Raw genomic sequence first — 21174 nt, 5'->3', positions numbered from 1 at the left:
ATTTAGGACGAGCACTCAACACGCCGAAGAGATTCATGACGTTTGTGCGGCGAGCAGCAGCTGGAAATGTACCGAGGAGAGAGGACACTTCAAAGCGCACTCGAAACTATAGCCGAGTTTATAACAATGCTCTGGTAAACAATGCGTTCGGATAACGCCGTTCAGAAGGGATGATTAAAGCGAAAAGACTCGCAGTTAATGTGTGCGCGTCTTGGCGCGAGCGGCACGAGTGTTTGTTCGTGCCGAGGAGGGCAAAAAACGGGCAAATGAATGGAATAGACTAACAACCGGTACGACGGCTGTAACCTGGATGGAGAGATAGGTAAAGGATGTTTGTTTGCTTCGGTGCATTGCACAAACATAACTCATTTGTCAGTGTTTAGGGTTGCACTAGTTTTTCGCATTTTAAGGTTACTTACGTCAACATGGAATGAGAAAAACCTAAAAAATAGGTTATGTTTGACAGTTTTAGTTACGGTATCCTGCATTTTAATTAGCAGCTTGTTCGTAAACAAGCAAAAAACAGTTTTTAGAGCAATGAGGAAAAAATGTTTAAATGTTTTTGATAGAAGATTATTTTATGTTTGTTTTCTACCCTCTTTATTAGCTTTGAAGAGGATCTTGTTCCAACTATCGACTGGCAGTTTATTTTTACACACCAATTTAATTCAGTTTCGCACTTTATTTCGCGCACGCGTTCCGATATTGCCGCCAACACGTCGGCGCTTGTTTGCTGGTCGTTGGTCGAATGCTTCAAACGGAAATTGAAATTTTTGCTTTACGATACGCGCATTTTGTTGCCTGCTTTTTCGTTCGCGGTTTGGCGATGAGCAGCCGGCGCGCGACCGACGAATGAATGAATGTAAATCGCGTTGGTTTATTCAACGTTTATTCAACGCTCATCGATCGGCGTTCTGTTGCGTTGCGAGTCCAATATTCGCACCGAGTTGAATGTCGCTGAAAATCAACCGAAAACCATTTAAATGTTCGTAAACTCGCAATTTCTGCGCGGGTTTACGTGATAATTAAACAAAATTATAATTCGGTTAAAGTTAATTTTGTAATTGTGAGAGTCCGCAAATTCTAGAAAAACGACGCGCAGACAAAACATTATTTAACATTTGGAGGAACGAAGAAAATCGTGAAATCTTTCGTGAAATCCTCGTCGGACGAATTCGTTGAAGTTATAACAAGATTTCACAATTTCTTATTCTCGAAGGGATCGCTGCGAATCAGCAGCGCAAAGTTGTCGGTGGCGGTGGTGGCGGGCGTTCTTTTTAAGCGCACCGCGCATTGGAAAAAGTGTGAATGAACCTGAAAAAAAGCGATAAAATCCGGGCAATTTTCCTCGGCTTTCTCTCATTTTGCGGTGACTTTTTTACATCCTAAAATGAAAGTAAAAGTAAACGCACGCCAAATGGTATGGAAATCTGTGTGTTCACCTGATTTACGTAGACAAACATACCTATTAGCACCTCAACTACATAAAACACTAAAAAATTTTAATAAAAACTAAAATTAAAAGTTTTTATTATAAAACCTAAAAAAAAACCTTTTGCGTTTAGTTAATCCGGAGGTGAGTTTACGTTGTGTGTGTAGGTGTTGGGGGTGGCTGGTCTTGCCAACGCTCATCCGCTCGCGGCAATGCTCGCTTGCAGGAAACTCGTGCTAGATGGCGGTCGTTAAGGACAAATATGATTACGCCGGTTAAACTATCCCGTTTCATTTATCCTAATTAGCGTTGAGTAATTAAGCATTTATTGTTGATGCCGAGAGGATATCGTCGCCGCCGCCGTCGACAACGACATTGCTTTGAATCACTCTTGATTTTACTCCCAAAATCTTAAAATTATTTTCTTTATCATACAACATGTTCAAAGTATTTTATTTCTATCATATAACTTATTCCTTTAAACGTCACAAAAGTTACTAAGTGCTTATATTGCTCAATCCTTCATTCCTCTAGTGAATTAGTATTCTTTCCAAACGGTGTCTGGCTGTAGGAGTTCGAGTGGGTGTGCATTGTAAATACGTGTAGTATTATATAGGTATGCGGCTCGGGAACACTTCATGCTTCTCCTTTTCCCTCCTGAGTTTCGCCGGGAGAGCCAGGAGTGTGTATCGTGCTCTCATTATTTGATTTCAATTCCATTTCGCACGGCTCGATAAAATACATCCGTGTGCGTTCCAGCACACTCACAAACATATAAAATGCTTTTGTGTGTGTGTGTGTGTGTAGATGTGTGTATACAAGTCCCTATAAAGATTCGAGTACATTAAACACTGTTCTAGTACACAGTGGCGCTTGTAGATTGTGTTCATGCGCGTATGCTTGTTTGTTTGGTTTGTATGAGTTGGCGAATGCCGGAAGGCGATTGGAAAAAAAGGGCACGGCTAAGTGAATTACACGACCAACTAAAGTGCAATATTATCAATCTTTTACAGAGCGAGAGTAGCTGAAGTTATCCTCGCTTTTTTGCTTATTTGTATGTTTGTGTGGTTTTGCGTCAGCGTTTTACAATGGTAATAAGAAGAGATCACAGGACAACACTATCTGTGATTGTTATTTACAAAATAGTTGTTTGTGCTGAGGTATGCATTTTTTGGTGTTTGACCGTGTAAAATAGTCAAATCATCAAATTTTAATAAAAATATTTTTAGTTATTGTTCTGTTTACAATGAATAAACAATAAATAAAAATAAATAAACCTTTAATATTCAACCAAGCTAAAAATTAATTTGCCCGGGATAAAAATTGATTGATTAAATTTAATTAAACATTATCAATTTCAAATTTATTGATTGATACGTATTTAATTAGAAAAAGTTAAATGTATAATAAGCCTTGGTATTAAAAATTCCTAACTTTATTAATTACATCAAAATTTGAAGAATTTCAGTTTCAGGATAGGTTTTAACGGTTAAAAAAGTTAAAAATTTTATTCGTTAGTGATGTATAAATAAAAATCTAATAAAGTGTCGGTGTTTAAAGTTAAACTCCTCATTATTTATGATCAATATCATCCGCTATAGGTACAACATTTTTCAGTTCATAAAAGCAGACGCAGTGTGGAAACAGACGTCGCGTGAAAGCTTTAAAAACGCATTACTGAAAGTGTCCCAAATGACGTGGACGTGATTCAGGCCACCCTCGCCATTGAAAATGTTGTTATGACGACCGTTCACACAGTAGTCCACTAATACACTTTAACTTAAAACCTTCGAGTTTCTCATGTCGAATATAAACCTGTTACAAAGATGAAGAACTAGTAGGTACATTAAGTTATAGGTATCAATAATAAAACGTTGTTGTTGATCCAATTTATAACTTTCAGTCGATATTTAAGCGGCCTTTAAAAATCTAATAGCATCATAAACATTTCTTAAGTGCTTAAAATTTTAGCAATAAAAGACAACAAAGGTTGCCATATGTTCTTAAACTTCTTTGTTTTTGAATGAACACATTGTATTCAATTGGGACAAGATTTGTATTGCAAACATAAATTATATCATACCCATAGCCACAAACTAGACATATATAGATACTTTGAATTCCCTAGTAGAAAAAAGTGTGTTAAAAAAGATAAAATTGATGACGTCTTAATCTCGGGGTAAGCTTAATGTCCCCAAAGGATGAAAACACTGAACGGCCGCACATTAACGCCGCCCATGCCCAGACCATCAGCCAAACTCATTCTATGTTTCTGTAAAGAAGAAGCGGACACAGAAGTAAAGAAGATTTTACGATGGAAAAAGAAAGAATGAGCGAAAGTGAATAGATGGGGAATGTGGAAGCTTCCGTTTACGTTGGCTTTTATTCGAAATTAATCGTAAAAGATATGATTTTATGATTTAATTGCTTTTCCTCTTTGGCGTGTTCCCTTGGAATCCCAAAGAAAGTTCGACGCACATTGCGGATTTTATTATGTTAAAGTTACCAAAGCAACGCTATCAAGGCGCTGGAAGGGAAGAGTTGAAAGCAGATTTAAATCTGAAAATCAAAATTGTTGAGATGTTTACATATTTGTTGCTTTGCAAAAATGTTGATTTCTAAAGCGGATAAAAGGATCTAAGAAGCAAAAACCATTCAGTTCAAAAAGCTTTGCTTTTAGATTGTAGGCTATTTATGTTTAGGTTTATTGTATTGCAGATGCAATATAATATAAGTAAACAAATTTATGCTTTTTCTAGTCACGCTTTCCAATATTGTCAATATCAAAAGGGTAAAAGACGGATAAAAAGGAAACCATGAGTAAGATTGATCCGTCAATACCACACACTTGCCCTCTATCAACATTGAATCAATGGTCAAACTATAAAATCTAGCATTACAAACATGCATTGATGAAAAGGCCTAAAATCTTTCTGATCGACTCTATTTGTAGTCGCTTGCCTTTGTAAATTTCTACAACTTGAAGCAAATCAAACTGTTTGTCGAAAGCGAAAAATATTTCTCATCAAATACGTAGCACAAAAGATTGCTATATAAAAACCGCTTTTATGCTGTATTCTTGATGAAATGTATACATTTGTGTAAAGTACGTGAACGATGGAATTGTATTCGATTTCATGGCACACCTTGTGTAGCATCAATTCGAATGCAGTTTATTTCTCCATATTTCCAGCGCACGACGCTCATCGCGCTTGTTTAGGATGCAATTTCGTATTTTAATGGTTTCCATTGTGATTTTTACGAGCGTGCAACAAACGTTTATTTGCATATAAATTTAAAAAGTTGAGCTAGTAGTTCTGAAACTGGAACAAGCTTTTCAAAGCGTTAGCTACGCTTATTAAATCACCCAGTGAGCAATTTTATTATTACATGAAATATTAAAAAATCACGTTTTAAAAATACGATAACTTTAAAATGTAAGATGTATCGCCAGTCAATTTTATCCACTTTAGGAGTAAAGGAAGCACTCAAGTAGCCGCGATAAACGCTCGATCGCCGCTTTTCGGACACTCCAACACGTAGCGGGTGCCTCGGCGATAATACGTGATTGAATCAAAGAGGACAATAAGGATGAGTGGATGACGCTTGCAAAGCTTACCGAGACGATGCCGTAATTTAGTATCAGCAAGACTGCGCCTAACCGCTTCGCTTCAAGGACTATTATTCATCATCGCATAGCGAAAAGATATATTTCTGATCCGGGCGTGCTTCCCCAGGAAGCAACAACGATGCCACTTTTAACGCCCGAAACGATTCAATCTCGTTTCCAATTTTGTATATCTCGCACTTTGAAAGGACGAAGAATAAGAGATAAAGCGTTCGTGTTTATTTGGTCGAAACGTTTCTTATTTTTCGTTAACTCAAGCTGAGAATATAAAAATACTTCTGTAAGTTTAAGAAAAAAGAGCAAAATAATTTAAACAGTTTTTAATTCTGCAGCAATATTTTTGTTTTGTGTTTAAAGTTGTGCCTGAAATTTGCCAACTAAATTCAGTTAGAAACACTAAATAGTACTGAAATATCAACAATGAGGTCATCGTGTCTAGATGCAGTTGTTTGGATTGGATAAGTTTCCGAAGCCGTGAGAGTCTGTAGGTACCCGTAACCATGTTCTTTATAATTGAATTACGTTGCATTGTAGGCCAGTTGCAATGCGGCGCACGATGATGCAGTTATTAACGTTGTATGCGCGATGGCGAATCTCCGAAACTAAACGGCGTACCAAATGCCCCAACAAGCACCAAACTAAACAGCGGTATAGTGCTACTTACAGCTCAAAGCTATAAACTTATGAAATGTTATGAATAATTGCTTTGTTGGTAATGTATAGTCCTAGAACGTATATAGTTTCAAACATTTTAGCTCGTGAAATATTTTTACTTTAATAATGCAAATATAAAAATATTGCTTTTAGTCTGCTTCCGGTTGTGTGGAGGAAAGCTCCTTGAAAGCTGAGGAGATGAAAATATGAGAAAGTGAGATCCTGTGTTACTTGCATATTGTAAATTCTATTGGGAATTCATTTTTACGTTTTGTGAATATAACAAATAATTTAAATGGTTTTCTCCACGTTGTATTGAAATGAAAATGTTTTTCTTTTCTTTCTTTACTTAACTTAATGGATGTTTTTGGTTAATTTCAGAGGGGGTGGTTCGAGATGCGGCGACCAGCCAGCGTAATCTCGTGACAACATGAATAACTCGTTGGCGTTGAACCGAACCGAGGATCACACCTACACCGTCACTCAGATCGTGCTGATCGGCACGGTCGCCGGACTACTGTCGCTGATCACCGTGGTCGGCAACATAATGGTGATGGTCTCGTTCAAGATCGACAAGCAGTTGCAGACCATCAGCAACTACTTCCTCTTTTCGCTCGCCGTCGCTGATTTTGCCATCGGTCTCATCTCGATGCCCCTTTTCACAGTCTACACACTGCTGGGCTATTGGCCGCTAGGGCCTCACGTGTGTGACACGTGGCTAGCGCTCGACTACCTCGCCAGCAATGCCTCGGTGCTTAACCTGCTCATCATCAGTTTTGATCGCTACTTCAGCGTCACCCGCCCGCTCACCTATCGTGCAAAGCGCACGACCAACAAAGCGGCGGTCATGATAGGGTATGGAAAATTTAATATAACTCAAGTCCAAGTCAAACTCCACGTCCAATTTCAATTCCATTCCTGAGAATACCACTAAAAGCCCTCTTGACTGGTTGAAATTATCGCCTGCTCTTATTTGCATGCTTCAGGTCGGCTTGGGGGATAAGTTTGCTGCTTTGGCCGCCGTGGATCTACAGCTGGCCCTATATTGAGGGTGAGCGCACGGTGCCGAACAACGAGTGCTACATTCAGTTCATCGAGACAAATCATTACATCACGTTCGGCACGGCGATTGCCGCCTTCTACGTGCCCGTCACAGTCATGTGCTTCCTCTACTGGCGGATATGGAGGGAGACGGAAAAGCGACAGAAAGATCTGCCTAACTTGCAAGCGGGCAAGAAGGACAGCAGTAAACGCAGCAATTCCAGGTACAATGGGCAACTTTTAATAAACTTTTTCATTAGTTTTCCCGACGCGCATCGCAACCACCACAAACTTATAACTCACGCCCTCAATCGGATTATTTTGTATTACTCACATAGTTAAGGGTTGGCGGCGGGAGAAAAATTATTGGATCGTTTGCACACCGCACACGCTCGATTCCGAGTAAATAGTGTTTCATCGTCGCGAACGTCTAGCTCGTAAAAGTGCGCTAAGAAGTTTAATTAATAAAGATGAGTAATTGAAGGGTGGGGCCCAACTAGGAGCCTCGACTCTATTTTCATTTTACTCGTGTCTTTAGCTTTTGAGGCACGAAGGCTACACCGCCAGAACCATAATTAGTTCTGGAGTTTTGATTAACCTATAGATACATCCCAGCAGTCACTCTACTCCCAGGTGCCTTCAGGGAGATAAATGTTACAGGTTGAGTATGTCGGGTAGTAAGGACGTGTAGAAGAGGCAAAAAGCAGGATGCTCGCCGGTAAACGAATCGATTTGGAGCTATTTGCTTCTATTACAGCCCCCATCCATATTCGACGCAGGAGCGGAAGGCGGTAGATCGGAAGCATTCAAATTTTTAACGCTAACGCAATTTATGAATATTTGATGATGTCTGCGTGTATTTACATATATCTACAAGCGCATTTAGGAATCATAATATAGATGTAGATGTAAATGCATCTGGTAGATGACGATGAGAAATGATGAATATGCAAACCGGGTCAAGGCACACAGTTTGATGTTGTGGTGTGTGATGCGCGGCGATAAATTGCAAATTGATCGAAAATTCTGCATATCAGAAGATCGTCCATCTTTGATGATCATATTTGGACAGTGTCTATCGTGTTTTCGGTAAATTACTTGTTGTAGCAAGAAACAATCGGGTTTAACGATTTTAACATATTGCAATTTGCATCTGCATCCTGGACACGGACCAGATTGGGCAGTTTATAGCATGTGTGGTCGTTTTGTACTCGTGGTCGTTTGATGTACCCTGACGATTTACGATTAATGCGTTTCCCTGGCATTCTCAGTGTGTATGTCTGCAGTGACGAGGCGAATAATGCTTGCTCGGTGGTGGAACCAGAGGATTGGCGACGCCCCCGGTCCGAGTCTTCAACGGGAGCTGACAACGACTCGGTCTACATGCATAGCTCCGTCTGCGTGGACACTCAACGACGGCGCACGGTAAGAAATACCTATTTATCAAAATAAAATTTAAATCGGATGAGTAGTTCATGAGATATGATAGATTTATCATTTTTTTGCTCCGCCCATCCATTGTAAAGTTATTTACGCATGCGCAGCTACATAAGTGGGCGGTGCAAATAAAATTTAAATCGAAATATCTTAAACTGTTTGTCTGATTTTAATAATTTTTAAATAAACGTTTTTATCTAAAAAAACACTTCTATTTTTATGTATAATTCATGTGCTAGTGTTATGTACGTCAACCACTATGCGTAGTTACAATAAGTAGGAGGAAAGAACCGATAAGATCTCGATACGATGTCGCACGCTTGCTCGTCGGGTAGGAAAAATCTAATCGGAAATTGAATAAAAACCACAACGTTCAGCTAGCAGCGTCAAAACATCAGAAGATTCTCGCCCAGTTCTTTCCACCTCAGTCGCTTCACATTACCAGCGCGTTTGACTTGACTTCTTATACTCCGACACCTTTTATTTTTATCAATCGCATGACGCGTTTCTACGCGTAACTTTTTGCAGGCACGCACGATAATGGAGGGTGTGTTTGACAACAAATAATCTATACTTTCACACAAACACGCTCCTTGCGAACGAAAATAACTCGAGATTTATTTTCACTTTCTGCGGGCAGGAATTGGGGTAAACGAGCTGGGAGTGTTTGGATTTTTAGTAGATTAAAAACGTGTTTAATAACACAAGTTTGGGTAGCTGTATTAATAAATGAATATAACCTGCCAAACTAACATAAACTTCTACGTCTCTTTTTATATTTGCTTTGCTTGCAAGATTTATCACACGCATAAACACAGCGATTTAGACTTGGAATGAAATTAGGTGCGGTTGCCTTATGACACGCCTAAATTGCTAAAGACATAAAAACGTCATAAACCACCAGGCATTTCCGGCATGATTATGAATACGAAATATCCAATAACTGATATGTTATTGCGCTTTACTTATTAGATTAAGGAATTTTATCGCTTTGATGTGCCAGAGTAGACGAGTCTGTTTTATTAAATCTCTTCAGATGGCAAAAGGTTAGGATGACATACTTGCTTTGATGTCAAAGCAGTGGTTTTACATTTTATTTATTTTGGTATTTGTTTAGGTCGTTTGTATGTAATACACCCTGATTTTTTAACTTTTTGCAACGCAACTCTTTTGAAAGCCTAAGTTTCCAGGCTGAAATTTATAGCCGGCGGGCGATTTGATCAACTCAACAAGTGCTCAATGTTTAAACACACAAGGAAACACAAATTAAATGATACTTGTTGCTCAAATAAACCAGCCACACACATTTTTAAATTTTAACACTTCAAAATGATTGAGTTTAATTACGCAAATGTAGTTAACTCGTAAATTCCACATAATGTACGGTTATAATATTTAAATCGATTGTGAATGTAAAGTGAGCCCAAGTGGCCATTATGAATAACTTTGCGTAATTTCCGTTCGCGGACTATTGATCATTTGTAGGCCATTCATTTGCGAAATTGAAATCGAGGAACCATCGATTGCCATCATCATCCCCCAATACTCTTCACCCGCCCTAACCACATTTTCATACACCTGCATAGAAGCGATCAATTCACTCACTCAAACTCTGTTTTCAATGAACAAGTATTAACCCACAGGAATGATAACACAGAATCGTAATTGTAATCGTTGGACACTTATAATTGCGTTAATTAACTTGTCGCGTAAGCGAATTTTACATATCGCCGATATCCGGCTCGGAATTCATAAATTGCATTACATCAGCGATGATGCAGGCGATGACAGCGTCCTGCGTTAGTCATTCAAACGGAAAAGTAGAAAAGTGGAAAGGAAATTTTATTAGAGCGCCGGGAAGCCGCACGAACGCGTTGCCATCATATTAATCAACCCCGGCGTGCAGCTATCACAGGACGGAATAAACGATAATTAAATATCCCAGCAAGAAATAACTGAGGTTTGCCGAGATGAACTCCAGCAATCAATTGCCAGATGCATTTTTTTTGCTTTATTCTTTCAAAGCGAGTAAAATTTCCAGGTTGCAAGTTCACGTTAAAAAAGGCACTAAATGTAATGAATTTGTCGTACGATCTGTACGCTTCTATTCCATTTTCTGTCAGGCTGTACCGAGAACTGAGGAAAGACTGTCAGGATGTGAGCATGCGAACGGAAGCTATTGTCAAGCGTCTATCTGCGGAAACTGTCAACGAGAATAGCATCGCGTATAATGAAAATTCCTACATATGCGCACAATCGCACACCTAGCAAGGCATGTCCGACAAGAAGCGCCGCGGAGACATCTTGACATGTCCGATGATATGTACTATCAACTTTTCATTATTCACATTCACATGCTGTGCATGCGGATGAAAACTTCAGCGGCGTGTGCTATTTATATAGGGTTTTGTTGGAGCAGAGAACAACAAGTTGCCACCCGACGAGTATGACATTAAATAATCGTTTTCACCACGGCTGGCCAACATCAACACTGACGACGGTGATATTACTGCGTGACGTACTCGATTGCTTAGCAGGTTGTATGGTGGAACTGTAGGAAGTCCAGTTAATACGGGTAATGTGTTTGCCAACTACAAGACGAGGTGTTTACACTGCGAGGCCGAGTGTTTGGTTCCCAGGCACGCGTGAAGTAAGCAGTCTCTCTTGTCGGTGGAGTGTTTGTGAATTAGTCTTGCAACGCAATTAGAAGGTGAACTTCGCAGTCCGGAAATACATCTGTCTGAAAGGTGAACAAGAAGAAGAAGTACTGCTGCAATTCGGTAGAATTTACTCTAGAGACCCATGAAATGCAATATTTGTTCTAGTAACGTTCTAACGAAATTAAATCATCGTTTAATATAAATTTTAATCTTCTCGTAAATCTGCAGCAGTTCAGCTTGGCGACTTCAATATCTTAGCACAATATGGCAGATTCAATTCCGTCGTTAAACTCTCATCCCACACACGCGCATTTTTATCCCCCGCAAAGATGGATAAATATAAAAGCAATCGTTCCAGCCCCATGGAAGAAGCGCGCCGCAATTTTTAAATATATTAAATTGCTGTGAAGAGCGATAAGTTTTATGCGACAATAAAATCGAATTATATGAAAATCGCGTAGTTGCCTCCAAAGCGATTGTGGTTTTAGTAGCGGGCGTGTGCGTTCCTAGTTTCTGGAAAGCTCTAGCGAGGAATATATATAGGAGAGACTAGTCTCTGTATAGTGGGTACTTGTAGGAGCGTATGTGGAAGAATTATCGGCGCGCGTGGATTCATCCATGATGTCTCGGGCGCACACCCCGCACGAAATTACACCCTCGGCGCGGAACACAAAGCATACCCGCCTACCGGCGCCCGTATCCCTGCAATTTGATTCTACTCTGTGAACCCGCACGCACGCGGCACGTATTTATAGCGTAATGCGCTTAATACCGAAATTGAATTTAAGTAATGCGAGAACGTGAACGTTTGTGTTGGCGCGCATATTATGAGTTGTTGTCAGTGCACAAAAGGCTGCCGCGGAAGCGCGTTAATTGATACGCGGATATCGCGAGACGCTAATTACGATGCTGAGTACAAAGCGGTTGAGATCTTCACGTCATCGCTCAGCGGTTTGTAAGACAATAAACAGGCAGACAACAAATACACAGCGGGTTAATTATTATACACTCGTACATGACCACAAATTATACATAATTTATCCAAATAAAAGCAAATAAATCTCAAATTTTGGTTTTTGGTTAGTTTTTCAAAAATATTGTTATTACTTTTACAGTTAGCAGCACAATATCAACGACGCGTAGGTTGGTTCGCATGGTTCTATAGAATTCGCGCTTGGTGTGTGGCGTGGTGGCATTCGGGCAGAGAGGATAGCGATACCGAAGAAGAAAGCCCCAGCGAACAGGGCCAAGGGTGCATCACTCCCGTGTCCCTCGACACACCATTACAGAGCTCTGTTTCACGTTGCACTTCGCTGAACGTAATAAGGTACATGTTTGTTTTATTGCTCTTGGAATTATAGTAAAATCTTTATTGATTGATTACCCTGTATAATATGACCTTGTGACCCGTACATTAATAAATTAATAACGAAAGTATTAGACTTAAATCGTAAAATTGGCTAGTTATAAATCAATAATTAACTTGTAATCGTATTCTGATTTGATACCATCCAGGGACCCATATGCGACGGCACAGTCCCGGGAGCTGGCTGTCGTGCAGGCGAACATGACGCCAACTCGCATGGCCGCCCGTGACTCCCGTAGCCTCCCCGCCGCCAACCGCCTTGCGGGCAAGTCGATGTCCTCTGACAGCGTCTACACTATCCTGATCCGGCTACCCGGCGACCAGCCGAGCGCAGGTGGCACCAGCTGTGACGAAGGCCCTTCGATCAAAATGATCCCTGAAGACGGCGCGCCGCCGCCGCGACCCACCACAGAGTACACCAGCCAAGCTAACCATCATCTCAACCGGCGGCCGTCGGCTATGCCTGACATCCGGATCCCTCTCAACGCCAAGATCATCCCCAAGCAGCTGGCCGGCAAGACGCTGCTTGCGAATGCGACTAAGAACCAGGGCAAGAAAAAGAAGAAAACACAGGAGAAGAAAGCTGACCGCAAGGCGGCCAAGACACTCTCCGCCATCCTGCTCACGTTCATCGTCACATGGACGCCGTACAACATTCTGGTGCTACTCAAACCAGTCACCTCTACGCAGCGTATCCCGCCCATCGTTTGGGACTTTGTGTACGCGCTGTGCTACATCAATTCGACCATTAATCCGATGTGCTATGCGCTCTGCAATGCGAGTTTCCGCCGAACGTACATGCGCATCCTGCGATGCAAGTGGCACAATCGGAATCGCGCTGCAATGAACCGCGGTTTCTACAACTGACGTTATCACGCGATACCTAACAAACAACCTCAAATACACCTCCTATATCTAAACATGACATCTTTTGCGTTCAGTGGCTAAACCGTTCTTATTTAAACCATCGCATCACAACCCACGAAACCATCAAAATAAAACCAAGTATAAAATATTAAATATTCACCTATATCGATGTTTCTAACGTATTTCCCACCAAATCCGGCATGCTGAAGAATTAGAAGAAGCCAAGATCAGGATGCACCGGAACATATACTGGAGACGTAACCAAATATGTAAGAACAAAAGTTTTTATATTTGTACACCGCTCAAATCGTGTTTTAAAACGTGCGCGAGAGGACTGACTAATCGTAGTAAATCATATTTAAAAAGAAATCACAAAATACCAAAAAGAGCAAACAACACGAGGGAGAAACGTATTTATACATAATATAAAGATTTTTGAAATTTAGAGGCTGTGTGTTAGTTTTAGTCCAACAAGTTTTAATGTCGTGGCAAGACCAATCTATGGACTCTTGATACATTACTATACATTCTACATACATACATACAGATACATAATGCGTAAACAAGAACAACATACAATTTATAGATATATAAAACAGGATGATTAAATACTCAAGCCCGTCTTCCACAAAATAACAGATGAATCGATCAAATCAGACGAAACTGAATTGAAACTTGAATTCAACTCAAAGTAACAAAGTTTCGAGCCTAAATATGTGTCAACGTACTCGTACAAACTTCGATGCTATAGATTCACCATTTTAATGTTACCGTTCAGTCCGGTTGCAAATACAAACTACGTACTGAACCACCAATCGCTTCGTAGCGCCTCAATGTCTAGCGAAAATTGTGTTAGGAAGCAATAATTAATTAAAAATAACAAACGTTGACGTTTCTTTTTCTGTGCGTTGTCTCCACGTGAAGAATGAACAGAAATATGTAATATGCACACAGGACCGGGCCACAAAACAAGTAATTTTTCAAAATTGCATTGTTTTAGAAATTTAAATACAAAATAATTTTCTTTAGTTTGATGATTTTATTTGTTTTACGCAACCTTTTTTGCACTGCTGCATTTACGGTTGCGGATAAACTCAACACAGTGTTGCCAAACCGTTTACTTTGCGTGTAATAAATAACTTGTTCTCTGCCCAATCCTGTATATATATATATATGAACAGAGGAGCATAATGAAGGATACACACAAATAAATGTTTTAATATCAACGCCTCTTTATATAAAGCATAGAAGAAGAGCAGAAAATCGAACGCATGGTGCCAAATATTAACGTAATAAAAATGTCATATTTTGTTGGGTATTTATGATTTTCTCCCGAGCAAGAGCAACAAGTCGCATGAACCGGCGACCAAAACCACACACGATCATGAGTAAACAAATATACATATTGCGTACTAATAGTGGATATTGATGAATAAATATATGAATATATGAAATTATATTATATACGAAAACAAAAACTATATGAATATAAAAAATGTGCAAATACTATATTTATTGGAAACAAATGAATAACTAAACTACCACGTGTACAATTTGACAATCTTTAATCATCTGGATGTTTGCTCTGTAAAATAATAACATTTTATATATACACATTCATTGAAATATTCACTCAATTCAAGAACAAACGTTTTTCAGTTTTTGTTGACTTAGTTGGTAACCAACGCACTTTCACCCCTTCGTTTTATGAATTGTTGAAGGTATTTGAGCTTTAAGCAGCAATTTTATCTCCATGTTCATGCTGTGAACGCTGAGCACGTAATTGAAAGCAGAAGGACTCGGCTCAAAGCTCGCGAGGTGTGACTGAATTACTTCCACTCGTTCTGCCTATCCTCATTTTCATCCGAATCCTTGCAGACACCTGCACCCGGCGCATCCAGGTTTATTTCACTTCTACTCTGAAATTTACCCTAAAACTATTAAGTTGATGATCCATGTGACACACAAACAGTCTGTAAATTCACTTTCATCCAAGTGCGTTATTTTTGATTCAATTAACACATATTAATTATGATAACTCATTGGTCATTCATTACAAAGTGTATTTTAAGTGCTCGAGGAGGAAATGTTTATATGACAAAAATTCAAAAGCAAGTTTTATGACATTTTAACAATTTACATAACAACAATGACATTATTACATTAATTAGTTACTTAGCGATACTCGTCGACGGCGGAGCTACCATTGAACACTGTGTGTTTTTGGCATATTTTTAAGCATAAATACGTCACATAAATCTTATGTTTCTATGTGATTTTTGAGTAATTTGTACTTGTAATTCATTCTAATTACATATAGGATGTGTATTTGGTGTACAAGAAACTATAGGTGCTAAATTTTGTAACCTTTAAATGACATAAGACAAGGAGAAAAACTAATTGTAATGATTAAACGTGAAACATAGATTATAATTACCAACAAATACCAGAAATGAATGAAGTTGTCAAAAAATATTGTAAATGATGCGAATAACCGTCTAAACCAATAAATTTTAACTTTGTCTTGATTGATATTGATGTATAAAATTATTGTAAATTACTTTCTTATATTTGGTCAGAAATATTTGAACGTTTGAATAAAATTTACCAGAAAACAGTTTAATATTATTTTAATTAATTGCCTTAAACTTAACTGGCAATAAATTATAAAAAATGTATGAATTTTAGTAAAACTGTTATTGTTAAGCAATACTGACATTTGACTCATTGTTATTTTCAAATATATATATTGATTTATTTATTTATTTATATAAAAATTGAATTGGTTTTCTGGTAAATTTAATAATCATATAATTACATTGTAAATTGTAAATGAAAAATTGTTCATAAATATATAATTTAAAGGAAAATCATTTTGAAGTAAAATTGCAAACGTAAAACTGAAATATGAACACTAAAAACTGATATGATAAGAATATACATTATGATAACGATGGTAATGATGGTTAATGAGGTATTAAGATGAAACAAACCCATGGGGACTTTCAATGTAACTATTTACGCACATTAGGTACAATTTAAGGATAAATATGATATTAATGTGTAATATAAGTACTTATACAAAAAATACATACACGTTGGGAGGGCATCCGAGAATGATTGACCTTTGACATTCAACCTGACGACGATGACATTAACCGACGAAGATATTTTCAATCATTTGCAGTGAAGAATTTGATATGAACGATTAAAGGTTAGAGGGAAATTGGTTGTGAATGTAGAAAACTTGGGAAGTTCTGACAAACATTAAAAGCTTTAATTATGTATTAATAATTATATTTTGTTGGCAAATTCGGACGATTAAACATGACTCTGACCTTCGACAGACAACAAACATACGACAGTTTTAATAACTTAGTTTTATTTAATTTCGTCGACAATTTAAAAGTTATCGTTTGTAATATTAAATTAACCGTAACATGAATTTATAATTAACACCTAATGAAAACAAAAACACTAATTAACAAAGTTATTATAAATACTATAATAATACAAGCTAATAAAGACAACAATATATTTAAATAAATGATAGTGGTTTGTAAATGATGTTAATAAATAAAATGTTGTTTTATATATTTAATATTTACTAATAATATACATAATTTAAAAATTAACCAGCGGTGAAAATTATAACTGATAAGTTTTCCAGATGCCATAGAATTTTTATGAAACCGAATCAAATGCTTTTGTTGATCATGTTTTTGATGGACTGATGACAAAACGATGCAAATATTCAACTACCCATTATTGCTAAATAAATTATTTTGCCAAAAATACATCATAACCAACTATAAGCAATTCAAAACGCATACGGGTATTCTTTTTATAATTACATTTATGTTCATTGACATCAATATGTGTAATTACCAAATTATAAATAAAACACAATATATTATTATCATGATTATAATTGATCTGTATTATTATTTAAGCTAATCGTTTATTTATACCTTCACTACGTCTATTTCTAGTCAAACAAACAATTTTATTATTTTACATCACACCAAACTTTCTGTCCGTTACAAATGATTATAATTATTTTTTTTTTTATAAAATATCAGTGCGTGTTTCAATTCCTTGTTTATTTTTATATAGGTTGAACTTTTAAATAAGTAAGTTTGATTCCTACTCACCGCTTGACCTGTGTTATAGATTTATAGATTTTTTGCTAACTCGTGGTTTTCTTCAACCACTTTCTTGAAATGTACTAGGTACTTTTCAAAATCTTTTTATGTGACAATGCGTGTTTGCTTTTACTCATCGATTCAGCCATCAATTACCACACATACACAAAGCCACAAAAAATATATGGTATGAAAAACCAGATTAAAGGCTAGACCAAAAACTAGACTAGTAAACAAGCGGCATTTATCGATTTAATTATTTACAGTTGCTTGTTTTTACGCCCAAACAATTAAATTATGGTAATTTATCGATTTTTTTCACATCATATTGTATTAAAAAACTCAACAATAACAAATAATAAGTTTTGGTACTTTCCGCCGTTGTTTTTAATTTATTTTATGCATGTTCCTCGGGCGGGATATCCGGTGGAGATTCTGTGGGATTTTCCTCACCTTCATCCTCTTCCTCGTCGTCCCCATCTTCATCGCCTTCGCCATCGATATTATTTTGCTTTTTAATACCTTTGCGTACTTTCGCTGATGTCACACGTTGTTGCAGTATCTAAAATTATATTTTAAATCATAATTCGAAGTTTTTCCTGAGTGTGATTTAAGTATTGCAGAAATTGTATCAAATTGTATTCGATAATGAAAAAGAAATTTAATTACGCAGCTATGTTTAGGTTGTCGCCATAAATCACAATTAAGCGGTCGTTAATTGCGCGGCGGCGGCTTTGTGCGCGCGGTGCAACAAATGATCTTACAAACTTCGCGGGCGGTGCGATAAAAACGTGCGCGCCATTGTTTATGATTTATGTGTTATGCCTGCTGTTGTCATTTAGTACTTCAATGTGCCCCTTCGTATATTCTCCCCTTTATACTTAAATCTTTTTTATATTAAGTATTATTTCCTTGTTGTCTTTTATGCAGCTTTTTGTTATCACTTTTAAACTTTTTTAGTGATAACATCATGACAACAAACAATCCTTTGTAAATTTAGTAATGAAGTCAATGTCTCGTATAAAATGTGTGAATATATTAAGGATAGGAATTTTGCAATTCGTACCTGTTGCCTTCGTTTTTCAGCTTCATCCAATTTCTCCTGCAAGCGCTGGAGTGATAAATTTGGGCTGGTCTGCTCCTGCTCTTCCAATTTCTGGAAGCGCTTGGGCGGATGTTTCTGTATGATGCTTTCCGCATCTTCTTCGAACGCTATATCAAATGATAAACCATTTGCTAAAAATTTATTTAAATTTACAAGTTTAGGAAATTTTGATATGAAAATGTGTGACAAAATCAACATTGGCTTTGCATGATGTGTTGGCGGTGTCATGACATCGAAAAGGGCAACGAACAGTAAAATAAACGAACAATGAAGAAAAGGTTACATGACGCGCAATGGTCGGGTGCGGTGTACGGGTGAGGTAGTGATAATGGCCGCCCACATGCCGTCACACGTTGAACCCATCAAACCGCAACGTGCGTGCCATTAATAACACTTTCATTAATTCGATAATTATTCCGAGCGCGCCAATCAAAGACAGGTTTACATATCATTACCAGCACGATTAATATTCATAGAATTTCATATGACTTAATTAGGTATTATACTATTAATATTAAATAAATATTGCGTGTTCTGCAACTTACAATGTTCTTGTAAATTATTTAACGTCCCACTGTCGAGAACTTCCTCCGGAGGTTCGTCACTTTGAAGGGGTGGTACTTCCGAGGCGCGTCTTGTGATGGATACTTTGCGCGTCTCGGTGCCATTCTCGTTTCCTGTGTCGCCGTTTAATTGCTCTACGGTTAGATTCTTCGCTGCGCTACAGCCCATTTTAATTTATAATCCACTAGTGAATTAGTTTATCTAAAACAACATTAATTTCTTTCATTGCTGAGTATTATACATAAAAAAATCACATTTTTGTCGGTTGAAGAAGCATATTGAATAATAGGGCTTTGAAAAAGGGACATAGGACAAAAGTTTACAAAAATATATCATTTGTATTGATCTATTACATCATAATTTCAGCGAGACATTCCAAATTTCTAATTTTAATTTGCAAAAACTATTTGAAAAAAAAATTTGTCATAAAAAATTTAATTTCAGTTTTTTTCATCAAGATATCCAAATTAGTATTTCTTATTTCTGATTTCATATTCTGGTAATTTGTTTCTATTTGTATATATTTTTGTATTCTGTATTTGAATGTGTTTGTAGCATGTAATCCAATGTACTTGTAGATCGGTGCAAATGATTTTTTCTCGTGTCCACAAGTTGGGTTTATACTAGAATATTCGATAAACTCACCAACTGGCTTCGAATGCGTGAAGGGACATTAAAATCGGGCGGTGTGCGTGTGCACTTGTGACGTGCTTTTATTTGAAAACAAAAAATCGATGATTTTTATTGTCACATTAGTACGTGCATGAACACGTACCGCATGTAACGAGCAACGTACTGTCACCGAAAGAAAGGGTAAAAAGCATAAAAATAATGCACGCGTACACACTTCACATTGCTACTAACTTATAGAATAGTTTATGTAGCTGTTAACTATACAACATAAATATAAGTTATGAAAATTTACATGATTAATTCAAACAGTAAAAAATAATAATTTATTTGTGATAAAAACTATCTTTGGTCAAATAAAATAAATGTGTTTTTTAAGTTTTGATTTGGCCTGTAGATTGTATTGTTGTGTACCGCCACATGAAACTCTTGCATACGTGAATGGAAAGAGTTGGGGCGGATCGCATGGCCATCGCACGTTTGATGACCGATGCGGGGCAGACAATTTCCGAATCAATAATTTATGTATGGTAAAGTTCTATGACCACAACTGCGGCGAGCACCATGAAAATTATTGTTTATATCGATTTGAGTACTCGAACTTGCTTCGACAAATCCTATGCAATTTCAACTATTTAAAAAATCTTTTAAAAGAAACATTTAAGGAAAATGAAAATTTGTATTGTAATAAAATTTAAAACACAATAAAACCTGAGATTAAACCTAATTTAATTTGTGTTTTGCAATAAATGTTATTTACAGAACATAAATCACAAAACCCGGTTCACGGTTTTATTACTTTTTTATGCAAGGTGCTAATTTAATGCAAATGAATGTTAACTGCTATAATAACCGAGAATAATGTTGGATAAAGAAATACATTCAGACAAACAATTTGACAACCCCTAGAAGATATACTTGTGAGATTTATTTTTAAGCCTCTGAAGAGTGCAGCGAAAAATAATAACGAATATATTTTAATCGTAAGTTAATATTCAACATAATTATTCCATTGATAAAATGTTGTCAAATAACTATTGCAATTCTTCCCTAATCACATAAGTTTAAAAATCCATTAAAAACTACTATTTATAAGACATGTTTATCAAATATTTAAGATGGAAGGCATGTTTATACCGCCTGCTTTTAAATCATTTAAGAAACTCAATCATCCCCAATCATTACATAAACTTTTAACCGATACCAAAGTCATTGAATATTACCTTTGTCAAAACACGTTGCAACACAACTTTCCATAAAAATACACAGCACTTTTACAGTTTAAAAGGTGTCTTCCTATTCAAACTTTTAATCACAAAACGACATAAAACTTTTTTTTAAATTAACACTGTAGTTCTGTTAGAAATACTTATTAAATGAAATTTTTTATCACGAATCGCTGCTCATCGCCGATGATGGATGTCACATCGCGTCCAACGCATGTTTCTTCAATTTTAACGGCGCACCGATGCCGCCAAAGCGCATAAAAGTCACTTATCGTCTACACGTTAGTTGCGGCGAGGGTAATATGACCGCCAGTTTTTGTTTAAACGGACGCAAGCGCCGACGGTTTGTGTTTATCGAAACCACCATGCCGCCACCATGGGTATGGGTATGAACGCGTACACTACAAACAAATATAGTA

General features: G+C 37.3%; 2 protein-coding genes across 4 annotated transcripts in view; one reads left to right on the top strand and one right to left on the bottom strand.

The window, feature by feature from the left end:
* Positions 1–17016, top strand: part of mAChR-A (muscarinic Acetylcholine Receptor, A-type) — a 27528-nt gene extending 10512 nt beyond the window's left edge. The window contains exons 2-6 of one of the 2 annotated variants that reach the window (XM_065301732.1): positions 6096–6569; positions 6701–6979; positions 8042–8180; positions 11968–12179; positions 12368–17016. In XM_065301732.1, coding sequence (XP_065157804.1) covers positions 6145–6569; positions 6701–6979; positions 8042–8180; positions 11968–12179; positions 12368–13085 — 1773 coding nt within the window. In that variant the 5' untranslated portion in view covers positions 6096–6144 and the 3' untranslated portion in view covers positions 13086–17016. Of the gene's footprint in view, positions 1–6095; positions 6570–6700; positions 6980–8026; positions 8181–11967; positions 12180–12367 lie in introns of both variants that reach the window. The other variant, XM_065301731.1, reaches the window with a different exon arrangement.
* On the bottom strand, positions 16451–21103 carry LOC135791352 (factor associated with metabolism and energy). 2 transcript variants are annotated; one of them, XM_065301735.1, is made up of 4 exons: positions 20753–21103; positions 18881–19100; positions 18297–18442; positions 16451–17792 (listed from the first exon to the last, which is right to left on the bottom strand). In XM_065301735.1, the coding sequence occupies exons 2-4, from the start codon at positions 19065–19067 to the stop codon at positions 17628–17630; spliced, it is 498 nt and encodes a 165-aa protein (XP_065157807.1). In that variant the 5' UTR covers positions 19068–19100; positions 20753–21103; the 3' UTR covers positions 16451–17627. The 2 variants fall into 2 exon arrangements, with proteins under 2 accessions (XP_065157807.1, XP_065157806.1); XM_065301734.1 differs by having other exon boundaries at positions 18297–18466; positions 20753–21098.
* Between the last annotated feature and the right edge of the window lie 71 nt (positions 21104–21174).

The sequence above is a fragment of the Atheta coriaria genome, unplaced genomic scaffold (genome assembly GCF_025399875.1).
Source record: "Atheta coriaria isolate IRGN ID8LTWV9N9 unplaced genomic scaffold, Caltech_Dcor_3.1 hic_scaffold_4_pilon, whole genome shotgun sequence".
NCBI lineage: Eukaryota > Metazoa > Arthropoda > Insecta > Coleoptera > Staphylinidae > Dalotia > Dalotia coriaria.
This window is presented reverse-complemented; position numbering and strand designations above follow the sequence as displayed.

What these genes read in the sequence shown, in the direction of transcription:
- LOC135791352 (XM_065301734.1), bottom strand. Translation starts at nt 19,067, where the DNA reads ATGGGCTGTAGCGCAGCGAAGAATCTAACCGTAGAGCAATTAAACGGC. An exon ending in AAATAATTTACAAGAACATT is followed by an intron (nt 18,467 to 18,880) that starts GTAAGTTGCAGA and finishes ATAAATTTTTAG; the next exon opens with CAAATGGTTTATCATTTGAT. An exon ending in CTGAAAAACGAAGGCAACAG is followed by an intron (nt 17,793 to 18,296) that starts GTACGAATTGCA and finishes ATATAATTTTAG; the next exon opens with ATACTGCAACAACGTGTGAC.